This window comes from Dendropsophus ebraccatus, chromosome 11 (assembly GCF_027789765.1).
Source record: "Dendropsophus ebraccatus isolate aDenEbr1 chromosome 11, aDenEbr1.pat, whole genome shotgun sequence".
In the NCBI taxonomy this organism is placed as follows: Eukaryota; Metazoa; Chordata; class Amphibia; order Anura; family Hylidae; genus Dendropsophus; species Dendropsophus ebraccatus.
The window spans coordinates 70,547,373-70,569,510 of record NC_091464.1 but is presented as its reverse complement, the minus strand read 5'-3'; the positions used below and the strand labels follow the sequence as shown (position 1 = coordinate 70,569,510).

The window sequence follows — 22,138 nt, the reverse complement described above, 5'->3', positions numbered from 1 at the left end:
TCTAAAAAGTAGTGTTTAAGGGGTGTGATCTGTTCTGTAGCTACTATTATACTTTAAATGGGACACCAAACTTAACCCTTTTACCTTTTGTGTGCAGCTAGCAGTCTGTTGTTCTCTGTTATCAGCCATTCTGGCAAGGGAAGAGTCTTGGTGTGGACCAGAAAGGGTCCAAAAACATATCTGCCCCATATCACTATGCTCTCTCATGTTTCCAGTTTTGAGAAGCTCCTATGTATTTACATATATAGGAATACATGGTATTCACCATCATATATGATTTTTACTTATCTTCCTTATCAAAATGCCTCCTAGTTGTAGTGAAACTCCTATTCACACGCACGCACAGTTTGGCCAAGTGTGCATGTGTTTCGAATAGATAGAGAAAAGTCATCTGACCCACCATTCATTTTTTACACCACTCTTCCCAGCAAAGCCAGCGTTAGGCTATGTTCCCACAATGTCTTTTTTAATTGAAAAGGGCAGGTTTTTTTTTTTTTATAATGACTGCCGTTAATAATGATCATGATCATTATTGATGTCCATCATCGTAAAAAAAAAATTAGCTGACAGATTTTTGAAGCCAAAGCCAGGAACAGACTATAAACAGAGAACAGGTCATAAAGGAAAGACTGAGATTTCTCCTCTTTTCCAATCTATTTTTGGCTTTGGCTTAAAAAATCTGTCAGATAAATGTGTGTGTGTAAACGCACCCTTACAGGTTGGTAGCATGATGCAGATCCACTTTCAGCGATCTCTGAATAAGGTCTTTGGATGTGGCAATGATACGTAATGTAATACATGGTTTGGGGACAGTCTTTTGCCTTAGGCTCGATATGGGGCACTGCTGGCCATTTTTAATCTAACTAGAAGGACTGCTTACTCATGCGCCTTGTGTGTTTAGTGGAAAAAATCTCTCTTTCAAAGTCAATAAACGTACTATAGTATAGATTCATTTCCAGTCACCTACTACCTAAGGCTTTTTGGGAGTACATAAGACACTTAGTTGATCATATTCCTTTTTTTGCAGTGTTCTTTATAGCTTATAATCTTCATTGTTTTTGTTTTTTTCATAGAAATCAACTCTTCATGTCCTCCTGCTGATCTCTCTTCTAGAAACAGCACCACCCCTGTCCTCAGGTTGTGTGTGGTATTACAATTTAGCTCTATTTACTTCAATGGGACTGAGCTGCAAAACCCTACACCCAAACTGAGGACAGGAGAGGAGTTGTTTTTAGGGAAAGGGTACATGTTTTTCTAAACCTGGATACCCCCTTTAAACCTTTAATAGGCAACAAGGAAGATTTCTGACAGACTCCTATTAGATAATGCAGTGTAACTTGAGTCACTGATCCCATCTATGCCCCAGTCTGCCCTGCGTGGTCACAACCTATATATCTTATACCTAAAGGGATTTTCCAACCACGTAATATTTTTATTTATTTTTTTCTACACATGGCCAGCAATGGCTTAGGACCAAAGGGAGTAATGATTCTCCATAAGGAAAGCACCGTAAAGATGTTTGAAGATGGCCAATTCATGTTCCAATGGGAATTCTGGGAAGGCGGATATGCAAAACTCTGTCGCCACTTTTTCCCTGCAAGTTGGTGTTTGATTCCTTTAAGAAGTCTTAGGACACGACTGGGGATTGAATAAATTGCCAGTTACCCTCCAAGGATTCTGACACTGGTTTGAAAGCTACCTCCTAATAATAAATAAATAAATATATATATATATATATATATATATATATATATATATATATATATATATATATATTGTGTGTGTATGTGTGTGTGTGTATATATATATATATATATATATATATATATATATATATATATATAATTATTTTTTATTATATATCTATCTATATATGTATATATAGTCCAAGAATTCAGCGGCTCAACCAAATGTAGTGAAAAAATCAAAAGGGTGTTTATTCCATAATCAGTAGAAAATTCACATGCATGTGAATTTTCTACTGATTATGGAATAAACACCCTTTTGATTTTTTTCACTACAGTTGGTTGTGCCGCGGAATTCTTGAACTTTCTAAAGGGGAGACGTGGATTCAGTCTCCAGCTGCTGGCACCCACAGCACCACTAAAAGCAGAGTGCTCTCCATTGTGGAAGTATATATTATATATATATATATACACATATATATAAAATTTATTTATTTTTTTTGCTTCAAATTTTTGAGAGTCTGTAGAAATTTCCATCATGTCCTACCATGGTATGTAATGGATGGAAACCTATACACACTGAAGATGTATAATAATACAATACAGGAGAATGTTACTCGTAAGACCTCACCAGATAAAAATGTACAAAGCACAAAGGCAAAATAAGTTGTTGATTCAGTGACATGGCGGGTACAGTGAGCGTATTGTTTTTAGCCGAGAGTTCATTTATCGGGTCATTTAACTGCTGTAAGTAGGTACGGCATTGTACTGAATGTCTTTATGCCAAATTAGCCGAGTGGCTAGAGTTTAGCGTGAGGTCATGGACTTTAAATAAATGTATGCTTTGTTCAATGCTAAGACTGCATGTCAGGTTTATGCAAATTGCCTTTCTAGCAAACACCATGAGATTTGCTTAGTGCTTTCTTAATAGGTCACTGTACCTATAGGTCCTTGTCTAGAATCTGCAGCTTTTTATGGAACACCAAAACATTAACATTTTACTGAGACATAATTCACCTCGCTGCCTTTGTCTAAAGCTTCATGACCGAGGAGATCATTGGTGCAGTTTAACAGGGTACAAAGCCCCCATAGAGAAACCAAGACATTTAGGTGGCTAGGGACCCTGGGTATTGGGTAACAGCTAGTGCATAGAGTCATTCAGCTGACTGGTTATTATAGAGACCATGACAAAGTGATTCTTTGCAGGTACTGTGCATACATATTGTTGAATAAGGTTTTGAGGTAGACATGGAAGCACTTGGGCCGAGGAGCCATAGGTACTCCAGTGTGCTGTATTATAGTTACTCTCTCTGGTACCACATTAGCATTAGTGGTTCTAGAAGAGAATGTCTACCAAATCATCAGATTGAGATTGTACAACTTTGCGTGAGATTGGATAATTTGGCCCTATATATTTCTATGCTTTGTGCATACGCCCGTGTGGGTGTACGCCTGTGTGTTCGGAATGGAGGAGTAAGGGTTATTTTCTGGTAGCTATTAACACCATAACAGAATCAGATGGACTCCTCTAGGTTAATGGAGTCCATTGAGTACCTATGGTGTCAGCCATGTCCACTTTGTGCTCTGATGATAAGAATCCTTCATCGCAGATGTCAACCTAGCTCTAAGATCAACGGTTTGTTCCAGTACTCTGGTAAAGATTGAGTACTGAGAATTTAGCTTTTTCTCCATATATGACTATACCTATGTAAAATGACCTCTTTCTATAAGGGTTATGGGTGAAGAAGTCATATTGGCATTTTCTGCCGACGTGCTCATCCAATGACTTTCAGCAATCGGCTATTAAAAGGAGAGATGACTCCGCACTTGCCTATTTGAGCTGGAGGGCTTGTCATCCTTCGCTGACCTGTTACTTGCCTGATTTAGTGTTGTCGTTCATCATGACCCTTTATATGTATGACTCATATGTAAGGAAAGTTTAAGCCACAGGTTACGTCAGCACTGTCCATCTACAGAGGAAAAGGTAAATTACATGAGATTGCTTCATACTTTTATTGGTGAATATTGCAAGGTGAGCGTTTGTTTTTATGGTGATATCCTGTATCCTGTTTTGTCTGCAATACACATAAGGCAACGTTATATTGTCTACCAGTGTATTGAATGTATATTAAGTCCAGTAAGACTGCCCTAGAGATTTTCAGTCTTCAGTCTTTCGGTCTTCCAGTACTTATCAGCTTCTGTATGTCCTGCAGAAAGTGGTGCATTCTTTCCAGTCTGACACACTACTCTCTGCTGCCACCTCTATCTGTGATAGGAACTTTCAAGAGCAGTAGCAAATCCCCATAGAAAACCTCTCCTGGTGTCCAGACTGGAAAGAATACACTACTCCCTGCAGGACATACAACAGCTGATAAGTTCTGGAAGACTGGAGATTTTTAAATAGAATTAAATTACAAATTTCTGGCACTAGTTGATTTGAAGAAAAAAAATTGCTGGAGTACCCCTTTAAAAGTCAAAGCAGTGAGACTTATACAAGTTAAGAACTTAAACAGGCTAGGAACGAGGAATGGCCAAATAGTTCATTATAATCATACTTATTATGCATTGTGCCTGTAATAAACCTTTAGGGTACAAACCCACACACCGTATACACAGCAGATACGCAACAAATACGCAGCAAATACGCAGCAGATTTGTTGGTACAGATTTGATGCTGTGTTCAGTTATTTAGATATAATCTGCTGCGTTTTTGCTGCGTGTTTGCTGCGTATTTGCTGCGTATCGCAGCAGTAAATACACTGCTTATACGGTGTGTGGGTTTATACCCTTAAAGGCATAGAGTCGGACATTAGGGCGTCGCTTTCTTATACTGAAGAAATTAGTTGAGACTGAATTCTAATGGGAAGATATCAGGGTGAATAGGAAAGTTTACATATGTTACCTATAAAGTCATTGCCTAAATTATTACGGGAACTTTGATTTTCAAGAAATCGGTCTCAACAAGGAACGCCGAGCTGTTTTCAGGAATTAATGTGCGGCATCAATTACAGTATGTGGGGAGGAACCACTGACTTTATTCTATTATCAATCAATAGGTGCATATCCAGTCAGCCAGAAAGATGGAGCGCAAGGGGGGGAATTAAAATCTATAACAAATAAGTCATCACTTTCCTTCACACTAAGGGAAATTAGCATAACTGGGAAGAGTGAAAGGGATTAAAAAAGAAATAATAATTAAAAAAAAAAATTAAATATACACAGGGTGACCAAAAAGTAGGTGGACAGTATGTCTAATAGGGCTATAAATGAAGAGATTTATCAGACATGGTGTAAAGTGAAACTGGCCCAGTTGCCCCTAGCAACCAATCAGATTTATCCTTTCATTCCTCACAGACTCTTTGGAAAATGAAAGGTGGAATCTGATTGGTTGCTAGGGGCAACTGAGCCAGTTTCACTTTACGCCATGTTTGATAAATCTCTTCCTTCATAACCCTATTACACATAACGTCCACCTACTTTTGGACCATCCTGTATATAATTTTAGAAATACAATGTTCTCTTCTGGACCATTGTAACTTGAGACCAAACATTCAGGATCTGCAGCACATGTGAATAGCGACGATCCATGGCCATTTTACCTGTAAAATTTTACGGATCTGTATAACTTGATTTGGGGAAAAAATGAAAATTATTCAGTATATCTTTAATGTTTGAAATTAGTGTATAGCGGACTTGTTGAACTGTTCGGGTTTGGCAACATACAGTATTCCGAACCTAAAAGCTCTGCATTTGACTCCCGGTGGGTGGAGAAGTTGGATACCACCCTAGGGCTGCCAGGAAAACATGGATACAGCCTATGGCATCCAACATTTCCAGCCGCCAGGAGTCAAATGCAGAGCTTTGAGTTTCGGAGAATGTTTCAATACATTTCTATAACATCCAGTATATTTGGACATTTGTAGGGTATCTTGCCTTTTTGTGTTTTTCGCCTTTTCAATCTGTTACCATGTTAGGAAGGCAATGACTGGCATGATTTCTGATGTGCTGTAATTAACGGTATAACGCTTTGTTACAATGTTGGATTTTCCTCTTCGGCGGCTGTATTTCCAATGGTTTATGCAGAATGTCACACAAGGCTAAATATTTGGTTGTCCTTAAGCGTTCTAAACACTTGTGATACAATGTACAGTATGCGTAAATCGAGTGAGTGTATGTTGTGTATGTTAAGTGTATTCTAAACCCCAGGAGCCTGGATCAAGTGCCAGCTGTTACATCAGTCCTATTTGTAATCTTACTTACTAGTCTGTGACCTTGACATTGCAGTTGTGGACGTACCCTGTGTTTCATCTATTTTTAAGGGTGATTTAAGTTGAATATATAGTGTTTGACGTTCTGACATGTTCTAAGGATACTGTATAGATTCAGATATTCAAATAACGAAGCTCAGAAATAATCAGCCTAATTATACATAGATTTTCCGGGGCTTTAACTCTGCTGACCTATCCTTAGAATATCAATTATTTAACCAGCGAGCCTGCCTAATGTTTATCTAGGTCCAGTGCCACATCCATGTATGTGGTTGTGTCTATTACTGCAGCTCAGTCTAAAGGTCCACATACATCTTATACTATAGTCGGCCAAAAACTGTAGCCGATTCAGACATTGGTGTAAGGTGTATGGGGCTCTCCTGTATATTCACTGACAGATGTCAGTGGAGATAGGGGTATGGACATGATGGAAAATCACTGCCCGACATCTTTGTTCCGGGAGAAATAAGGCCCAGTCTGTAGATTATAGGATCGCTCGGCAGTACTGAATGTTCTGTGCATATAGGGAGGTCTGAGTTGGGATGGGAGAGATAACTGATAGCTGCACGATCATTCGGCCATCAGTTATTGTAGGTGTATGGGGACCTTTATTAATTCTGATTGGTGGGGGTTGGGACACCAATAATAAAGATTGGCCATCAATGTTTTAGATGAATTTTTTTTAATTTGGTGGTATTAATGTGGATCAGTAAGAGACCCTAAAAGAATGTTGAAAATTGACTATGTTTCTTCTATAATTTTATCATTAGTTCTGTGCTCCTTTAAGAAATATACATACATATATATATATACATTTTTGATACTGTACTAAAGTGTTCTTTTCTTTGTTTTTAAGGTGGTCGATAATTGAAGAATTAAAGCGCTGTTTCCATGGATAAAGTGAGAAGATTGTCTAATGTGAACAGAGATCTGACAGATTGATACACACCATTTCAACATGTTGCCTCAACACTAATTTGATGGAACATTCATATTCTTGGCAAACAATTCTTCAGAGGACATCTGCTTGGAGATTATACTGGAAATGATTTAAAAGAACATAGACACCTACTTTAGAACATCTAGTCCGAGTCTTCAACATTCTCTAAAGTAGGTAAAGACATAGCTTTTCCGCATACGTTTGTTGAACATGACTCATGGAGAAGAGCTTAGCTCTGAAATGCAACAGGATCCCATTGTTTTAACGTATCTAGAAGGATTACTAATGCATCAAGCAGCAGGCGGTTCTGTAACAGCGGTTGACAACCTCTCAGGCCATGTAAAAGCTGATGACAACTTTAACATTTCTGGGAATGTTTTTACGAACTGTAAGAATAATGCCCCGGTGCACAACAATAGTCAGTCATCCGGCATGTTGCATCTCAAGAAGGCCAGACTCTTACAGTCTTCAGAGGACTGGCATGCTGCAAAGAGAAGGCGCTTATCTGATTCTATCAATGGAAATGGCAAGAATGAATCTCTGTTAGCGGGAATGGTTGAAAATGTTCCAAAAGGGAAACAAGATAGCACGTTGCTGGCTTCCTTACTGCAGTCATTTAGTTCTAGGCTACAGAGTGTTGCACTTTCTCAACAGATTAAACAAAGTCTTAAAGACCAAGGATTTTCCCTGAATCAGCAGGGAAACTTGGAAGAAAAGGATAACCAATGTTATGGTTTGGCTTCAAATCACCTAAAGACACTCTTAAACAAAAGCAGATCAAAAGATAGTCCATTGGACGGTAATTTGACTGGTCTGCCTAAAAGTTCTGTTCAGGAAAAGTTTGTTGAACCTTCTCTTTCCGCACAAAGTAGCACTAAAGTGGTAGGTGAGCCAATTTCATGTGCTGCAAGACTTCAAGCTGTTGCTAATATGGTGGAGAAAAGATCAAGTCCCACCGCTTCGCCTAAACCAAGTGTGGCCTGTAGTCAGCTTGCGCTTCTGCTTTCCAGTGAAGCACACTTGCAGCAGTACTCTAGAGAGCATGCCCTTAAAGCACAGAGCGCAAGTCAGCTAGCAAGTGAAAGGCTGGCAGCAATGGCAAGATTAAAGGAGAGTTCTGAAAAAGATTTTGGCCGGCTTCAGTTGCCATCAAATGTGCCAGCTAGTCTCAATGCCCCACCAAGGACAGTATCCAATGGATTAAGTACTGCAGGCAATATTTCTCCTTTTCCAAACTCGCTTGGTGTTCCAAATTCTCCTATAAAAACTGTTGGCTATAAGAATCATTTGGAAAGAAGCCACGGAAAGCCATCACCTAACAACAGCTTGCTTCTGCATCTTCTAAAAAGTCAAAATGGTGCAAGTGTTGGAAACAACCTCCCACACAATGAAAAATATTCTGCATTTGACGAAAGTGCTACGCCTACAACAACAGATGACTTCTCCGATAACAATCCTAGCTTTACAGAGGAGGAGAGCAGCGATGATGAAAGCACTCATTCTAACTGCTTACCTATAGATTTGTCCTTCAAAAACCGAGCAGACAAGCCCAAGATGTTGCATTCTACAGCCTCAATTGAAAATTTAACTGAATCACTGCTTCATAACTGGGATCCAAAAGTTAATGGGATCGATATTGGCAAAGACAATAAAGACTCCGTGGATAATACACTTAAACCATATCAGAAAGTAACACTCTTACAGCTATTGCTAGGGCATAAAGCGGATGATGTTCCATCAACAATTGAAGAACTTCAGATGCAACAAAAGGCTACAGACTTATCGAAGTTCAGTTTCCCAGTACCTAGTCCTCTTTCAGAAAGTCCAACTATACGCAATCCCTCTCCATTAAATGCACTCTCTTTACACCCATCCTCAAAACCAGATTCTCCAATGAACCTAACACACCAGCCATTTCCAGTCAAGCCTCCTTTTACACCATTCATAAACAACGTTCATCCAGAAAGGATGAATCCCGTAAATCCAGCATCAACCCATCTGATAGAGCTTACCCGAAACAAAGCACTTCAAACAACTGTCCCGCTAGCCACCGAAAATGCACAAAATACATCTTTCAGTGCTAGCAAGTTGTTACAAAATTTAGCCCAATGTGGAAAGCCAACATCTGCTCCGGATGAACAGAGGCCAACAAAACCAGTTGGTCTGACAAATTCCAAGTCTGCTGGGTTGATTGAAAGACTGAACAGTCCTCTTGTTACAAATCCATCACGGACTTTTGAAGAAGGAAGAGGATTTAGTAGTCCTTCTACTCCAGTGGATTCCACGTTTTCTGGCTCTGAGATTGAAAACCTATTAGAACGACGCACAGTACTTCAACTACTGCTAGCTGCGCCTAACAACAAGGGCAAAAATGATAAAGTGCAGAAACCAGTGATAAAAGATGAAGTGAACACAGAGAGGACTGTGAAGTCTCCAAGTGAGCAAGTCATGGCTTTCAAAATTAAATCTGAACCTGAGGATGATCTCAACACTGCTGACCGAGCGATTACCGTCCCAAGCTCCTTGGTAGCCTCATTGCACAAAACTGCAAGACCGGCTCCAGAGGATGTCAGATCTCCACACTCCTCTTCTCCACAGGACTTTTCACTTTCAAAAAATGGCCTTTTAAGTCGTTTGCTGCGTCAAAACCACGATGGCTACGATACCAGTGATCTCAATGTAAATAATAGACATTTCGAGCCTAAGCGGACAGATTCAAAAATATCTTGTATTGTGCCTAAAAAACGAAAAATGCACCAAAATGACCCCATCGAAAGCCAAGTAAAAATAGCAAAAATGAGTTCACCGGAGGCTGGAAACCAACAGTTCTGCACTTCACCCTCTTTATGTGAGGCACCTTTTCTCCTTGAGGACAAAGTCAATGGCACAAAAATTGATCATGATAACAAGAACCTTATGGGTCAGAATTCCTCAGGTGGGAATAAAAACTTGAGTTGGTCAAGAGAGAGTAAAGGTTTTAATGTGTTAAAACAGCTGTTGCTTTCAGAGAATTGTGTCAGGGACTCTCAGCATAGGAACAATACACCAGTTGATGAACTTCTAAGAGGAAACAGAAGTAACTTGTCAGGAAACACTGACTTTATGCTTCCTTCTCTAAATATGTTTATGGGAAAGCATTCTCACCAAAATAATGTAGGTCAAATGTCATTTCAATATCCATCTCCTTTAAAGAACTCTCCTCACTCTTCCCCAGATATTTTAAGAAGTAACCCCCCACGGACTGAATCTGGACATGTGAATATGTGCCCTCCCCCCGTTGATAATGGTCCCATCAAATGGGTTATCACAGACATGGAAAAAAATGACTTTGGGAAAGATTCCCCTAGACTGACAAAAACAAACCCTATATTGTACTATATGCTACAAAAGGGGGCACATACGGCTGCTAGTCAGGACTTACGAGATCGAGCCAGCTGGACTGAGTCACTGTTGGGACAAGCAGCAGAGATGACCTTCAAAAGAGAGTCTGCCCATAATAGAGGAACAAACGGGATTGGTTTTCCCAAACCGCCCAATGTTGTAAATAACACTTTACATAATTCCAATAGCAGCAAATATGGACTTCTTGATATGCTAACAATAAAAAAGGAGCCTGAATAAAATCCTGAAAAATTTGCTACAGATTGTTTAAGATTTCAGAATTATTTTTTTTTTCATTGTATCATGCATGATGTAATAAATGGCATGATCTTACGGACATTTTATCATTTTATGGACTTAGGTTGATCTTGCTTGTGGTTCTAGTCAATGTACAAGTATTGTTATTAAAACCTCTTCTTTTTTACCTTTAATATCTTATGTTGCTCATAATTTAGTAGCTGGGTTATAATAATGTGTTACGGTTAATGTCAGCCGTTTCAAAAATGTTCTGGCTAATTTGTCTGGGGTACTTGAAAAAGGGCAAATACTGAGTTTATAGTATTGAATGCTTTAATTACGGGTAACTATTACATTACACCTCTAACCCTTCATAAGGGGTAGGGAATTTTTTTCTTTCCAGCTGCTGCAAAATGATTCAATGGGAATTGTAGTTTTGCAACAGCTGGAGGGCTGAAAGTTCCCTATCCTTACCGTACATTATTATTGATGACCCCCCACCCTCAAACCCTTCCCCAAAATTATGTAAAAATACACAATTTTATACACAAAAAATTCATTGAAGTACATTTAAAACGACTAATGCCTCGGCTTGGATGCTTCCATACTTTTAGGCAAAAACACAATATACAAAGGTGGCATTTATTTATTTTTATCTCTGTCATTTTTAAGCACATAAGTAACCAGATGGCGACAAGAACAGAATGTTTTTCAATATGTTATCCTTATTCTGATTATTATGGTTTTTCTTTTAGATACTTTTATGTTCCTGGCAGGTTGTCTTTAATGTAAAATCAATGCAGCAAGCACAGTGAAGCTGGCTGGTTACCACAAGGTCACAGTGGTGTAACCTGGTGGTAAATGAAATACTTAAAGTCTTTTTCCCAAAGTAACAATATTGCTGTTTCAACTGACACACGACTTTCCGTTTCCACAAGGAGAAGACTGTAAAAGACCCTAATTGTGGCAATATCTAGTTTGACATTTTTCTTCTGAACGTAATAGTAAAATAATTTTTACTTGCTAGACTGATTTTCACATTTAGGAGTATTGTTTTTTTATCTTCCATATTGTTACTTTTTGGTGCATTTTTACATAAAGGGGGTTTGCCGGGAAGAAAAGATTTTGAAAGATTCTCTAAAAAAGGTTTATTAGTAGAATAGATTATCATCATCATGTGATCTTGGGGGACTCACAGAACTGCCACGATCAACAGAATAAAGAAGCTACAATAGCCCTTTAAATCCAGACACTGTGGTTGTCTATGTGGCTGTAACATTATTCACATGAATGGAGTTAAATAGGGATGGTCCGAACCCGCCGGGATTCGGGTTCGGCTGAACCCGAACGCTCGGCATCGGATTACCGCTGTCTGCCCGCTCCGTGCAGCGGGCGGACACAGTGGGAGGACCGCCTGGAAAACTGGGATACAGCCTATGGCTATGGCTGCATCCCAGTTTTCCAGGCGTTCCTCCCGCTGGATCCGCCCACTGCACGGAGCAGGCAGGCAGCGGTAATCATTGCGGATGGTTCAGGTTCGTACGAACTCAGTTCAGACCATCCTTAGAGTTAAAGCGTAGCTGTCATTTAAATGTCATTTTTCAGAAATCAACAAATATCAATAGTACAAGCGATTTTAAGAAAAGCTGTAATAGGTTTTATTAAGCAAAAGAATTTCCTTCTGCACTCAAAAAGCTGTTTTCCTACCTCCCCCCTCACTTTAGGAAAAGCAGATTTCTGTGTCCTTTATGCTCTATAGAGAGGGGAGGGGTCGAGGAAGATGAGTGAGAACAGAGAGGAGAAAAGAAGGACTGTACCAAACACTACATCCTGCAGTCTTCTCTCACCAAGCTCTCGGATAATCACTGACCTTTATGACCTCTGAATCCAGCGTTTTATGTGCCCAGACAGTCTGCAAAGTGCTCTGTCTTTTTCTGCTCACTGAACCTCCTTGACCCCCTTCCCCTCGATGGACTTGGCAAATCCTTCTTAACTTTGCCTGATAAGGAGCAAATAAGAAATGAGGGGGGAGGCTGGTAAACAGCCTTTAAAGTACAGAATGAGGCTTTTTTCCCTAATAAAACAAATTACAAAGTTTCTCAAAATCGCTTGTACTAATGACAGCTACACTTTAAGCTTTAGTACCAGGCACCACTATACATAAAGGGCCACAATGCATGGATAACCAATGAAAAAAACATGGCAGCCCTATGGTTCGTTGATTGGAGAAGGTTCTGTATTTCAACCAAAATTATTCAGGATTTTCAGAAAAAAATGGGTATGGGCTTCTTTATCCCAATAAGATCATGTTAAAGCAAATGAGTATAGCCGAGAGTGTATGCCGCAAAAGGGCTATTATTTAAGGTACACTTAAAGATTCAGTACTAGAGATGAGCACACTTCAAGCATGCTTGAGTCCAGTTGTTTGCCATTTGAATATTGGTGGCTGGTTCCCCACTTGGCCCCCTTAGCTTCTGTGTGGCCAATTCCAGTCCCCAGATCTCCTGTCTTACAAGACTATGTTGGAGCACGGCCTTCTGGCTCAGCCAATAACTGACCAAGGCGGGAAACTGATACAGTTAGTTATTGGCTCAATGCTCTTATTTTAGAAGCTAGAATAAGACAGGATCAGGGGACCGGAGATTTTTTTCCCTCAACTTTTTCAAGGAAACTAGCAACATATTTTTGTAAACCATCAAAATGCCCTTTTATGGGTAACAATCTCAATGTTATTGTGCAAAAATGTCGGTGTTTAGGTCTAGTTTCCTGGCTTTAGTGCGATAGAGAGGTATTCTATGAAAAATAAACTTTTCCCCTATCCACAGGATAGAAGAAAAGTAGGAGATCACGGGGGTCCAACCTCTGTACCCCCTGCCTATCTCCATATCGGACCCCGGCTTCTGTATTATTAGAGCTGCGAGTATGGCACGTTACCCACGGCTCTATTCATTCCTGTGGAGGGACGGAAAGAGCTAAGTACATCGGAAGAGCACGGTATTCGGTTCTTTCCATTGCCTTCATAGGAATTAATAAAACCATGGGTCCCGTGCTGTATCCATGGCTCTATTCATTCCACAGAAGCCGGGGCCCTATATAGAGATCAGCAGGGGGTACAGAGTTCGGACCCCCCCATGATCTCCTACTTTTTTCCCTGTGTTTTTTTCTGGGAGTACCTCTTTTAAGTGCTGTACCATATGTGTGTGATCTATGTCAAAACAGACTTTATATTGGTCAGTATCACCTAATGCCTCACGATGGACCCTGCACACAGGCTTATGGAGTCCCTGCGGTTCTATGATACATTGCCTTGGGGAGCATATCTATGTGATCCAGCATCTGGTATAGCACTCTTAAGTTTGAATGCCTTAGTATGTAATAAGAGGCTTCAAGAGGTGGTTGGTCCCAACTTAAAACCATGGGTGCCATATGCCTCCATAAAACGTGAAGATTGTACAGAGACATAATATGGTCTTGGATATTTGAAAGATGGCATTTATCGGTTCTCTTCAGCCTTTTAAGTTCTGCTACATAATATGGGTAGTCTAACATCTAGACATCCTGATATCCTCTAGAAGTAAACATCGCTGTGTTGCAGGTTTAAGGGAACCCCTCATCACTTTCATACTTCTTTAGTTACTAAGTGGTTCCTGATTACTTCTATACCCAAATGCCGGATATACTATTAGTCAAGGTTGGTGGGACAGAAAGAATTTGTAAGCGACTGGCCAGATGACTGGTGGCTTGGGCATAATTAAAGTAATTACCAGTTCCCTTTAAGTATGACATCAAAATAAAACCTACTGTTTACTGGTGTAAATCAGACCAGACATAGTAACAATAGTCAGCCTACTAAAGCCTATGGCCATGCCTTGTTGATAGTATTCCGACATAGAACGCAAAGCTGTCTAAATTAGAAGCTAAAGTTTTGTTCTCTGATTTCCACTAGCTTATATTATGGATTATTAATAGAGATGAGCGAACCTCGAGCATGCTTGAGTTCATCTGAACCCGAACGTTCTGCATTTGATTAGCCGGGGCTGCTAAACTTGGATAAAGCTCTAAGGTTGTCTTGAAAACATGGATACAGCCAAAGACTATATCCATGATTTCCACATAGCCTTAGGGCTTTATCCAACTTCAGCAGCCACTGCTAATCAAATACTGAACGTTCGGGTTCGGATGAACTCAAGCATGCTCGAGCTTCGCTCATCTCTAAATATTACCAATAAAGGAACACTCTCACCAAAATGAACTTTTGACATGTCCGAAGTTTTGATCTGTCAGCATCTCCCTACTGAAATCCCCTATTAAACCTTTAATCTCAGATGCCCAACTACACGTAATAAATCTAGTGCTTTAGCTTCCATCCATGTGAATATCAAAGTGATGTTTTATTTGACTTATTTACTTCTTTAAGAGGCAGCTATCAAAGTTTACATGTGAAATACTGAAAAGAACATTTTACTATGTATAAGTATCTCTGTGACATGCCCTCACTTGTCAGGTGCCTGAAATATGTATATAGATATATGCCGTGTATGTAAATAGAAGTGATATGTGGGACATTTAAATTAGAAGATATTAATTTGCTGTTCTATATTGTTACCCAGTTTTTTTTTCTTTATAAATGTATGAAATGGGTACCTGCCCTAAAAGTAATACCTCAGTAACACATAATTTGATAGCACATGCAAAGGTTTTTTGTTCTTAAATACCCAGTATGATATTGGGACATACATTATGGCCCAAGACACATATATACAGTGTATAGATACACGAGGTATAAAATATTCAAGAAATTATTAGTGGGGAATATCTGCATTTGATCTATTGCCAACTCTTCTCTCTGAGGTCTGTCCATGATCAGAAATTTTTGAGAGTTCTTATTGCTCTCAAGTAAGAACTTTCTCAGAAACTAAGCTTGCATAGATTTAAAAGGGTATTACCACCTTGAAAAGTTACCTATCTATCCATGGAATAAGGAATATCTGAGATTGCAGCGTGGGGGGATCCAACTGCTTAGGCCCCTCCACAATCTTGAGAATGTGGACACCAAAATCCGACGAATGGGCCACTATTCATTCTCTGTGGAGCCGCTGAAGGTAGCCGACAGCTGCATTGCTCTATCTCCAACAGTTCCATAGAGAATAGAGCGGAGGCATACAGGCATTACTTGCCACTCCATCTAGTGGAGATTTTAAGGTTCCCATTATTGGTTGCAGCGGGCCCCACTAAATTATAGTTATTTTCCATCTAGAGAGTTTATGGCTGTATCAGTGTTTTCCAAGAAGTCCTTGGGCTGCATCCACCTTCTTCAGGTGGCGGTATTCAAATGCTGATCGTCCCATGGCTACTGTGGATAGGGCATAACTTGTCAAGATGGTAAAACCCCTTTAAGTGATTAAACTGTCACCATTGGAGGGAGCTTTAAAGGAGTTGACAATAGAAATTCCCATTGATAAGTTCTGAAACTGTCTCAGCACAAATGCCCTTTTGGCCCATTTCCGGCTAATGTGGGTCACCGTAGTGGCTAGTAACTGAGTGGGCTTTTCCTACATGATAAGACTAGCAAGTGCTGATCAGGTAGTGTAACATCAAGCCTTGGCAATACACCCCTGACTTTACCCTATATTTTAACTGTGATGTCTGTGCAGGCAATCTACAGACATAGATCGGAAGTAATACATCATTTATTGTTGTCACATCTAATTTTAAACAAATGATCAGCACAGAATATTGACCCTCAAAACAACATAACATTAAAAGGTGAACACTCACTGTAAAAGGGTCGGCTGCTCACTTGTGCTTGCACCATTGAACATGTTCTAGGCCTCAATATTCAGTATGCTAGCAGGGATAGGATCGTCTCTTAATGAAGAACTGTATTTTTTTTTTTTTTTTTTTAAGTTTAATTTCTCCTAAATATATATATATATTGATACAAATGAAATTTAAATATTTCAAATTTGAAAATTCATTTAATTTAACAAAATTTAGAAACTGAAAGATTTTTGTGTTGCAAAACAAAAAGTTAAATAATTTGTGTAAAAAATAAATAATAATTTGGAGATAACATTTTAAAATATATAGTATTTTTTATTACAAATGAATAAAATATGTTTTTCTTCTCTATGTAAATACCACTGTAAATAATGTATCACTTATGCGTTGGTATGTTAGCATTTTTTAGAAAACAAAACGAAAATGGCTGTAAATAATGTTTTCCATAAGTCAACCTTTTTTGTATTGTTTTAATTAAACCTGTTTTCAGGTTCTATACAGTCTGTGAATATCTGTGTATATAGGGGCAGGTGGGTTCTCGGCCTTCTTGTTTTGCATGTATACATATCATTGTACTTTGGGGGAAAAAATGTACAGAAATTAAATTTTATTTAAAAAATGTGATTAGATTCTGCATGTACGATGCATGGGAAGACACCCTGTGCATTACGGCTTCACAGTCAGGTCAGAGAATAATTGGATAAAAACAGTATTGTATTTTTGTTTGTTTTTTTCATATCAAACCCCCCACCTCCTCACTTTGGGATAATATAATAAGTGAAGGGTCCCTTTTAATATGATAAGATTGTTGGATTTCAGTGGGGAGCCCACAATTGTAATGTGACTGATTTTTAGTTTATATATTTTCATTTTCTGAAAAAAGAAAAGTAAATGAAGTAATGTAGCATTGCAATATGAAACCTTGTTTGTTTTTTTGTTTTTTGCCACTCAGTTATGGATTCTGAGGTTTACAGAAAACTGTTATTTTAATGGAAAATTTCTTGTTTTCCTGTGATGTCACAAGCCTTGTATATAATGCGGTGTGATTCTTTTGTTATTATTTTTTTTTATTTTATTTTAGTGTTCATTTCCAAATGAGGATTTGAATAAATATTAAAAATGAAATTTTGTTTTATGTATTTTTTTTATTGTATTTTATTATCGTATTTTATGTAAGATTCTGTGATTTCATCAAATCTCTACCTCAAACTATATTAGGTATTGACTTTGAAAGGCCGCATAATGCTAGGTATTACTTTAAAAGGTCACTTTTTAGTATTGTGGTCCTTGTGGTGCTTTATAACCAGGAACATGCCAAAACACCTGCCATCATGGATATGTTCTGACCCAGTTGTCTAGCTCAGTGCTTCTCAATTCCAGTCCTCAGGCCTCACCAACAGGTCATGTTTTGAGGATTTCCTTTAGTATGGCACAGGTGATATAATTATACTCAGTGCATCAGGTGTTATCACAGGAGTTCTTTGTATGGGAAATCCTCAAAACATGACCTGTTGGTGAAGCCTGAGGACTGAAATTGAGAAGCACTGGTCTAGCTATCAAAGTCTGCCCTTTGTTTAAGTTCCCCAGATCCCTAAAGAAACTCTGTCAGTAGGTTTATGGTGTCCTATGTAAGGGTAGCATATACTAGTTACAGAGAAGCTGAACAGAATGATGTATCACTTACATTGTTATGTGCAGCTGATTCAGAGAGATCCTCCTGAATAACATGGAGAGTAGTAAATGGTCCTCGTTACTATGTGCACAAGCTCAGTAGTCCTGGATATTCATGAGCAGCAGGAAACTCCACCCACCAACTGTTGATTGGCAGTTATCCATCCATGCTGTGTATAGGCAGTCAACTGTCAATCAGCAGCTGGAGGGTGAGGTGAGTAATGTGGCATGACTCCTATTCTCCTGCATATTAGGAGAATGGCTGAGCAGAATGATGTACTGTAAGTTATACACCGATCTGTTCAGCATTTCTGTCACTAGTTTAGGCTGCCCTCATTTAAGGAAGCATAAACCTAGTGACAGATTCCCTTTTAAACTTGTGTTTTCTCCTGCTTCTTTTCCTGAACACAGAGTGTTCCCTATAACTGGTAAATCACAACTTCTCACCCCTATTCCCCCCCCCCCTTTTTTTTTTTTCTTTGACCACCCTATAGAAGTAACAGGAAGCTGAATGTGAATAGCGTAAGTTGAATAATCCTCCAGACACCAGAAATGATTAACCTATTTGAGCACCCCAGACCACCAGGGATGCATAAACAAAACCCTTCTCTTCTCTAGATCGCAAGGGATGAAGAAGATCCTAAAGGGAAATCATAAACCTCCCTGAGGGTGAGTGAGTTGGCCCTGGTATCTTACAGCTGTCAAGCCCATCAGTCTCCAGTGGGGCCGCAGATTCAAAATCTTAATCTTTAATCAACCTTCCCGGCACCTGATAAGTAGGCATATGGATGGAGCCACAGTGGCATGTATTACCCTTGCTCCTTCCCTCTTCCCAGCCACTCACTTGATTGGCAGCTTGAGCGCTGGGCTTTGCATTAAAGTGTCACTGTTATAACTTTCAAAATCTAAATCAACAGTAGATGTGAAATAAAGCAAGTTTGCAATTTACATTCATTATTATTTTTTGTTAGTTATCATGGAAAACACGACACTCCCTGTTTTCTGACAGTTTTGTTCTCAAAGAGTCAGAAAACAGGAAGTCCAGTGTATCCCAGGCCATCTGAGCGCTCACAAAGAGAAGGCAGTCAGGTGATTGATGGACACATTGAGCCGTGACTCTCTGTACTGGCTGTAATTCCTGTGTTTAGTCTGTTTTCTACAACCAGCACAAGTCAGAAAATCTGCCTTCAGGAGACTGGACCTGGATTTCTGGCAAGTACAGCTTTGTTTTACTGCACAATAACAACAAAAAAAAAATAAAGAATGTATCTTGCAAACTTTCTTTATATCACATCTACTGTTGATTTAGATTTTGAAGGTTATAACGACAGCAACACTTAAAGTTTCTAGGGCTCAGGCTGCAAATCAAGTATACAATGCTGGGAAGAGGGGAGGGAGCTTGACTACATGCCGCTGCGGCTCTGCCTTCATGCCCACTTACCTGGTGGCGGGACGGACAGTAAAGATAATTTTGAATTTGCTGCCCCACCAAAGACTGAATGGCAAACTCACTCCCTCAGGAAAGTAATTGGTACCCTCTAACCCCCTTACTTCCCTAGATAGACCACCAGGGATGCTGATAAGGTGTTGATATACTTTTTGTTACAGTTACCGATGATTGGACAGCTTGTTAGTTATAATAAAAAAAAAAAAAACATACTGAAATTAACAGCAGGTAAGATGCTCCAAAGTGATATAAAATTATTTTTTTAGCTTCCAGACATGTTTAGTATTTCAAGTATCTAGAACTTCTCAACACTAATTCTTTAAACTGGACAATAATTGAAGTAATAAATAAAGTAGGAGAACACAGTGTGTGTGACGTGACACATGACCCGCACCTCTACTTATTCCTCTAGAGCCGGGACCTGATATGGAGATCGCCGGGGGGTTCAGAGGTCGGAACCCCCCCCCCCCAATTTCCTAGTTATTTTTTTTTTCTTAGAATACCCCTTTACCCAGCGCAGAGAGGTTAAAGGAGACGTTGTAGAGAAGCTGAACTTCGTGTTGAGTGTCCCATATCGGACATAGTGTTTGCTGTGCATGTTACTGTTCTTGGCTATCAATTCCATTATTTTTATGCTGGCAGCTACAACGTCCTTCAAGAGATGACGATCGGGAAGTGTTCGGGTTAGGAGCAGCTCTCCTCCCACAGTCATGACCTTATCTCAAATATTTACTATTGTGATAAGTTCTGGAAAAGTTTCATTGTGTATCTGGAAATGTAATCAGTTGTTCCTTTTTATAAGTGAACTTGAAGTTTTAGCTACAGATGTTGCAGGTGACAATCTAGCGAAGTCGCCAACTTGTCTTAGAGCATGGCACCTGTGGTGGTAGAGGTCATCCTGTATCTATTATAATAGGAATACCATTACTGTGTGCAGCACAAAGGGGGACACTAATACAATCGGGGGCACTATGGATGGGAAGTTTTATGCGAAAAGGAAGAAACAACAAAGGTGTCTGGGCAGTAAATTCTGCAGAGACAGGATGTGGCTGGAAAATATCTCGGCAAGATAGAGACTATAAAAAATGTGGAAATACAATCAGAGAAGACGTCAGCTATGACCAATGGACATATCTGTACTGCAGTCTACAGAGTACCTGTGTAGTACTGGCATCTACCACTATATGGTGGTAACACTGGTCTTAGGTTTGGAATATTATCAACTATACAACTATAGAAAGTGGTGGTAATGTGCTCATGGTCCGTATATAGTGATATAATTTTTAATATTGATCTGGCTATAGGTTTTGTTCAGTAATGACATGGTTATGATAGGTGTCATGATGATAATTGTTCTCTTTAGTTTAATACCCATCACTGAAACCCCTATAGAACGATGAGATGATATCTCCAACTCAGAGTTTGACCCATCATGGAGGTTATAGGGATATATTTATTATTATTATTATTATTATTATTATTATTATTATTATTATTATTATTTATTTTTTAACTAAAACATCCCCCAAAGGCATAGAACCTACTAATATAGTGTTATCCACAATTGTACTGGCTTTAGCATGTTTTTGCCTAATTTTCCCCTGACGGGAACTTAGTTTTCAATGTGGTTTTCAATGTGGTATTTTCTTAGCAACATCCTCTGCTGTCTCAAGAGGTTTGGCTAGATCTTGTCTCTAAACTGGGTGATGTCACCACCCCTGACCAGCCCCTACAACAGTTTTGCAACAGCTAGAAGGCCAAATGTTTCCCATTCCTGCTTTATAGCCTATATATGTGGAAAGAATAAGGTGTGTCTACAGTATGGATCTCCAAACTGCGACCCTCCAGCTGTTGTAAAACCACAATTCCCGTCCTGTCCGGACTGCTAAAGCTTTGGATTTGTCTGTCCAGGCGTGATGGAAAATGTAGTTTTGCAACAGCTGGATTTTTGGTGATTTTACAACTGGGGCAGGAAAGTGCAATGATTCTTTTGTTCTTCTTTTCTTTTTTTTATGTCCCCTTTTAAGGTTTGTATGTTTCAACTACACTGTTACTTCATTCACAGGCCATTTACTGTTTTATAAATTAAAGCTATTCAATATAAACATTTCCATATATTGGGGGGGGGTTGTAAAATGACGTCTCTAATTGGATTCAATGGATCTTCCCTATTTACATTCCAATCATCATTGCTGCAATTAGTCATGTTTAATAGTTTTACGGTAAAAGTTGAATGTCACCCCATAGGAACCAATATGTTTTTTTTCACAGTTGATGTGAGGTATAAATTGTGAGGGCCGTAGCCTGCAGTAACCTGTTGGCTCAGTACGGCTCGGCTGGTTGTGAGCCGCTCGTAAAATGCAGCTGTGACAGGTATTATTAATCCGCGCCCCAGCTGCTTCTGCCAGTCCACACTATAAAACCAGCCAGGAGTAAAAGAGTCCCTGGCAGATTCCATATCTTATTTATTATAACTGAGACTTTTACACTATTTCTGCTGTGAAAATTCTATAAAGCGTTAAGTTTGTGGTCAGGTGTATAAACTAACTGGAAGAGGAAACTTCTCAGCTATGTGATGTGTAGAGAACGCTCTCATGGTGTGAATCAGATGTACATACTGTATAAAACAACAAGCACTTGCGGATACGCTGCACAGGTAAAGCAGGACTGGTTGCTATGGATACTCTCTTTAATGGTCCCCATACACCTTGTACTTTGATCAGCCACT

The 22,138-nt window shown here is 39.3% G+C and overlaps 1 protein-coding gene across 1 annotated transcript in view; it reads left to right on the top strand.

The window, feature by feature from the left end:
* Positions 1–11,843, top strand: part of NRIP1 (nuclear receptor interacting protein 1) — a 65,610-nt gene extending 53,767 nt beyond the window's left edge. Inside the window, exon 2 of the mRNA XM_069945668.1 lies at positions 6,810–11,843. Coding sequence (XP_069801769.1) covers positions 7,104–10,514 — 3,411 coding nt within the window. The 5' untranslated portion in view covers positions 6,810–7,103 and the 3' untranslated portion in view covers positions 10,515–11,843. The remainder of the gene's footprint in view (positions 1–6,809) is intronic.
* Positions 11,844–22,138: the final 10,295 nt, after the last annotated feature.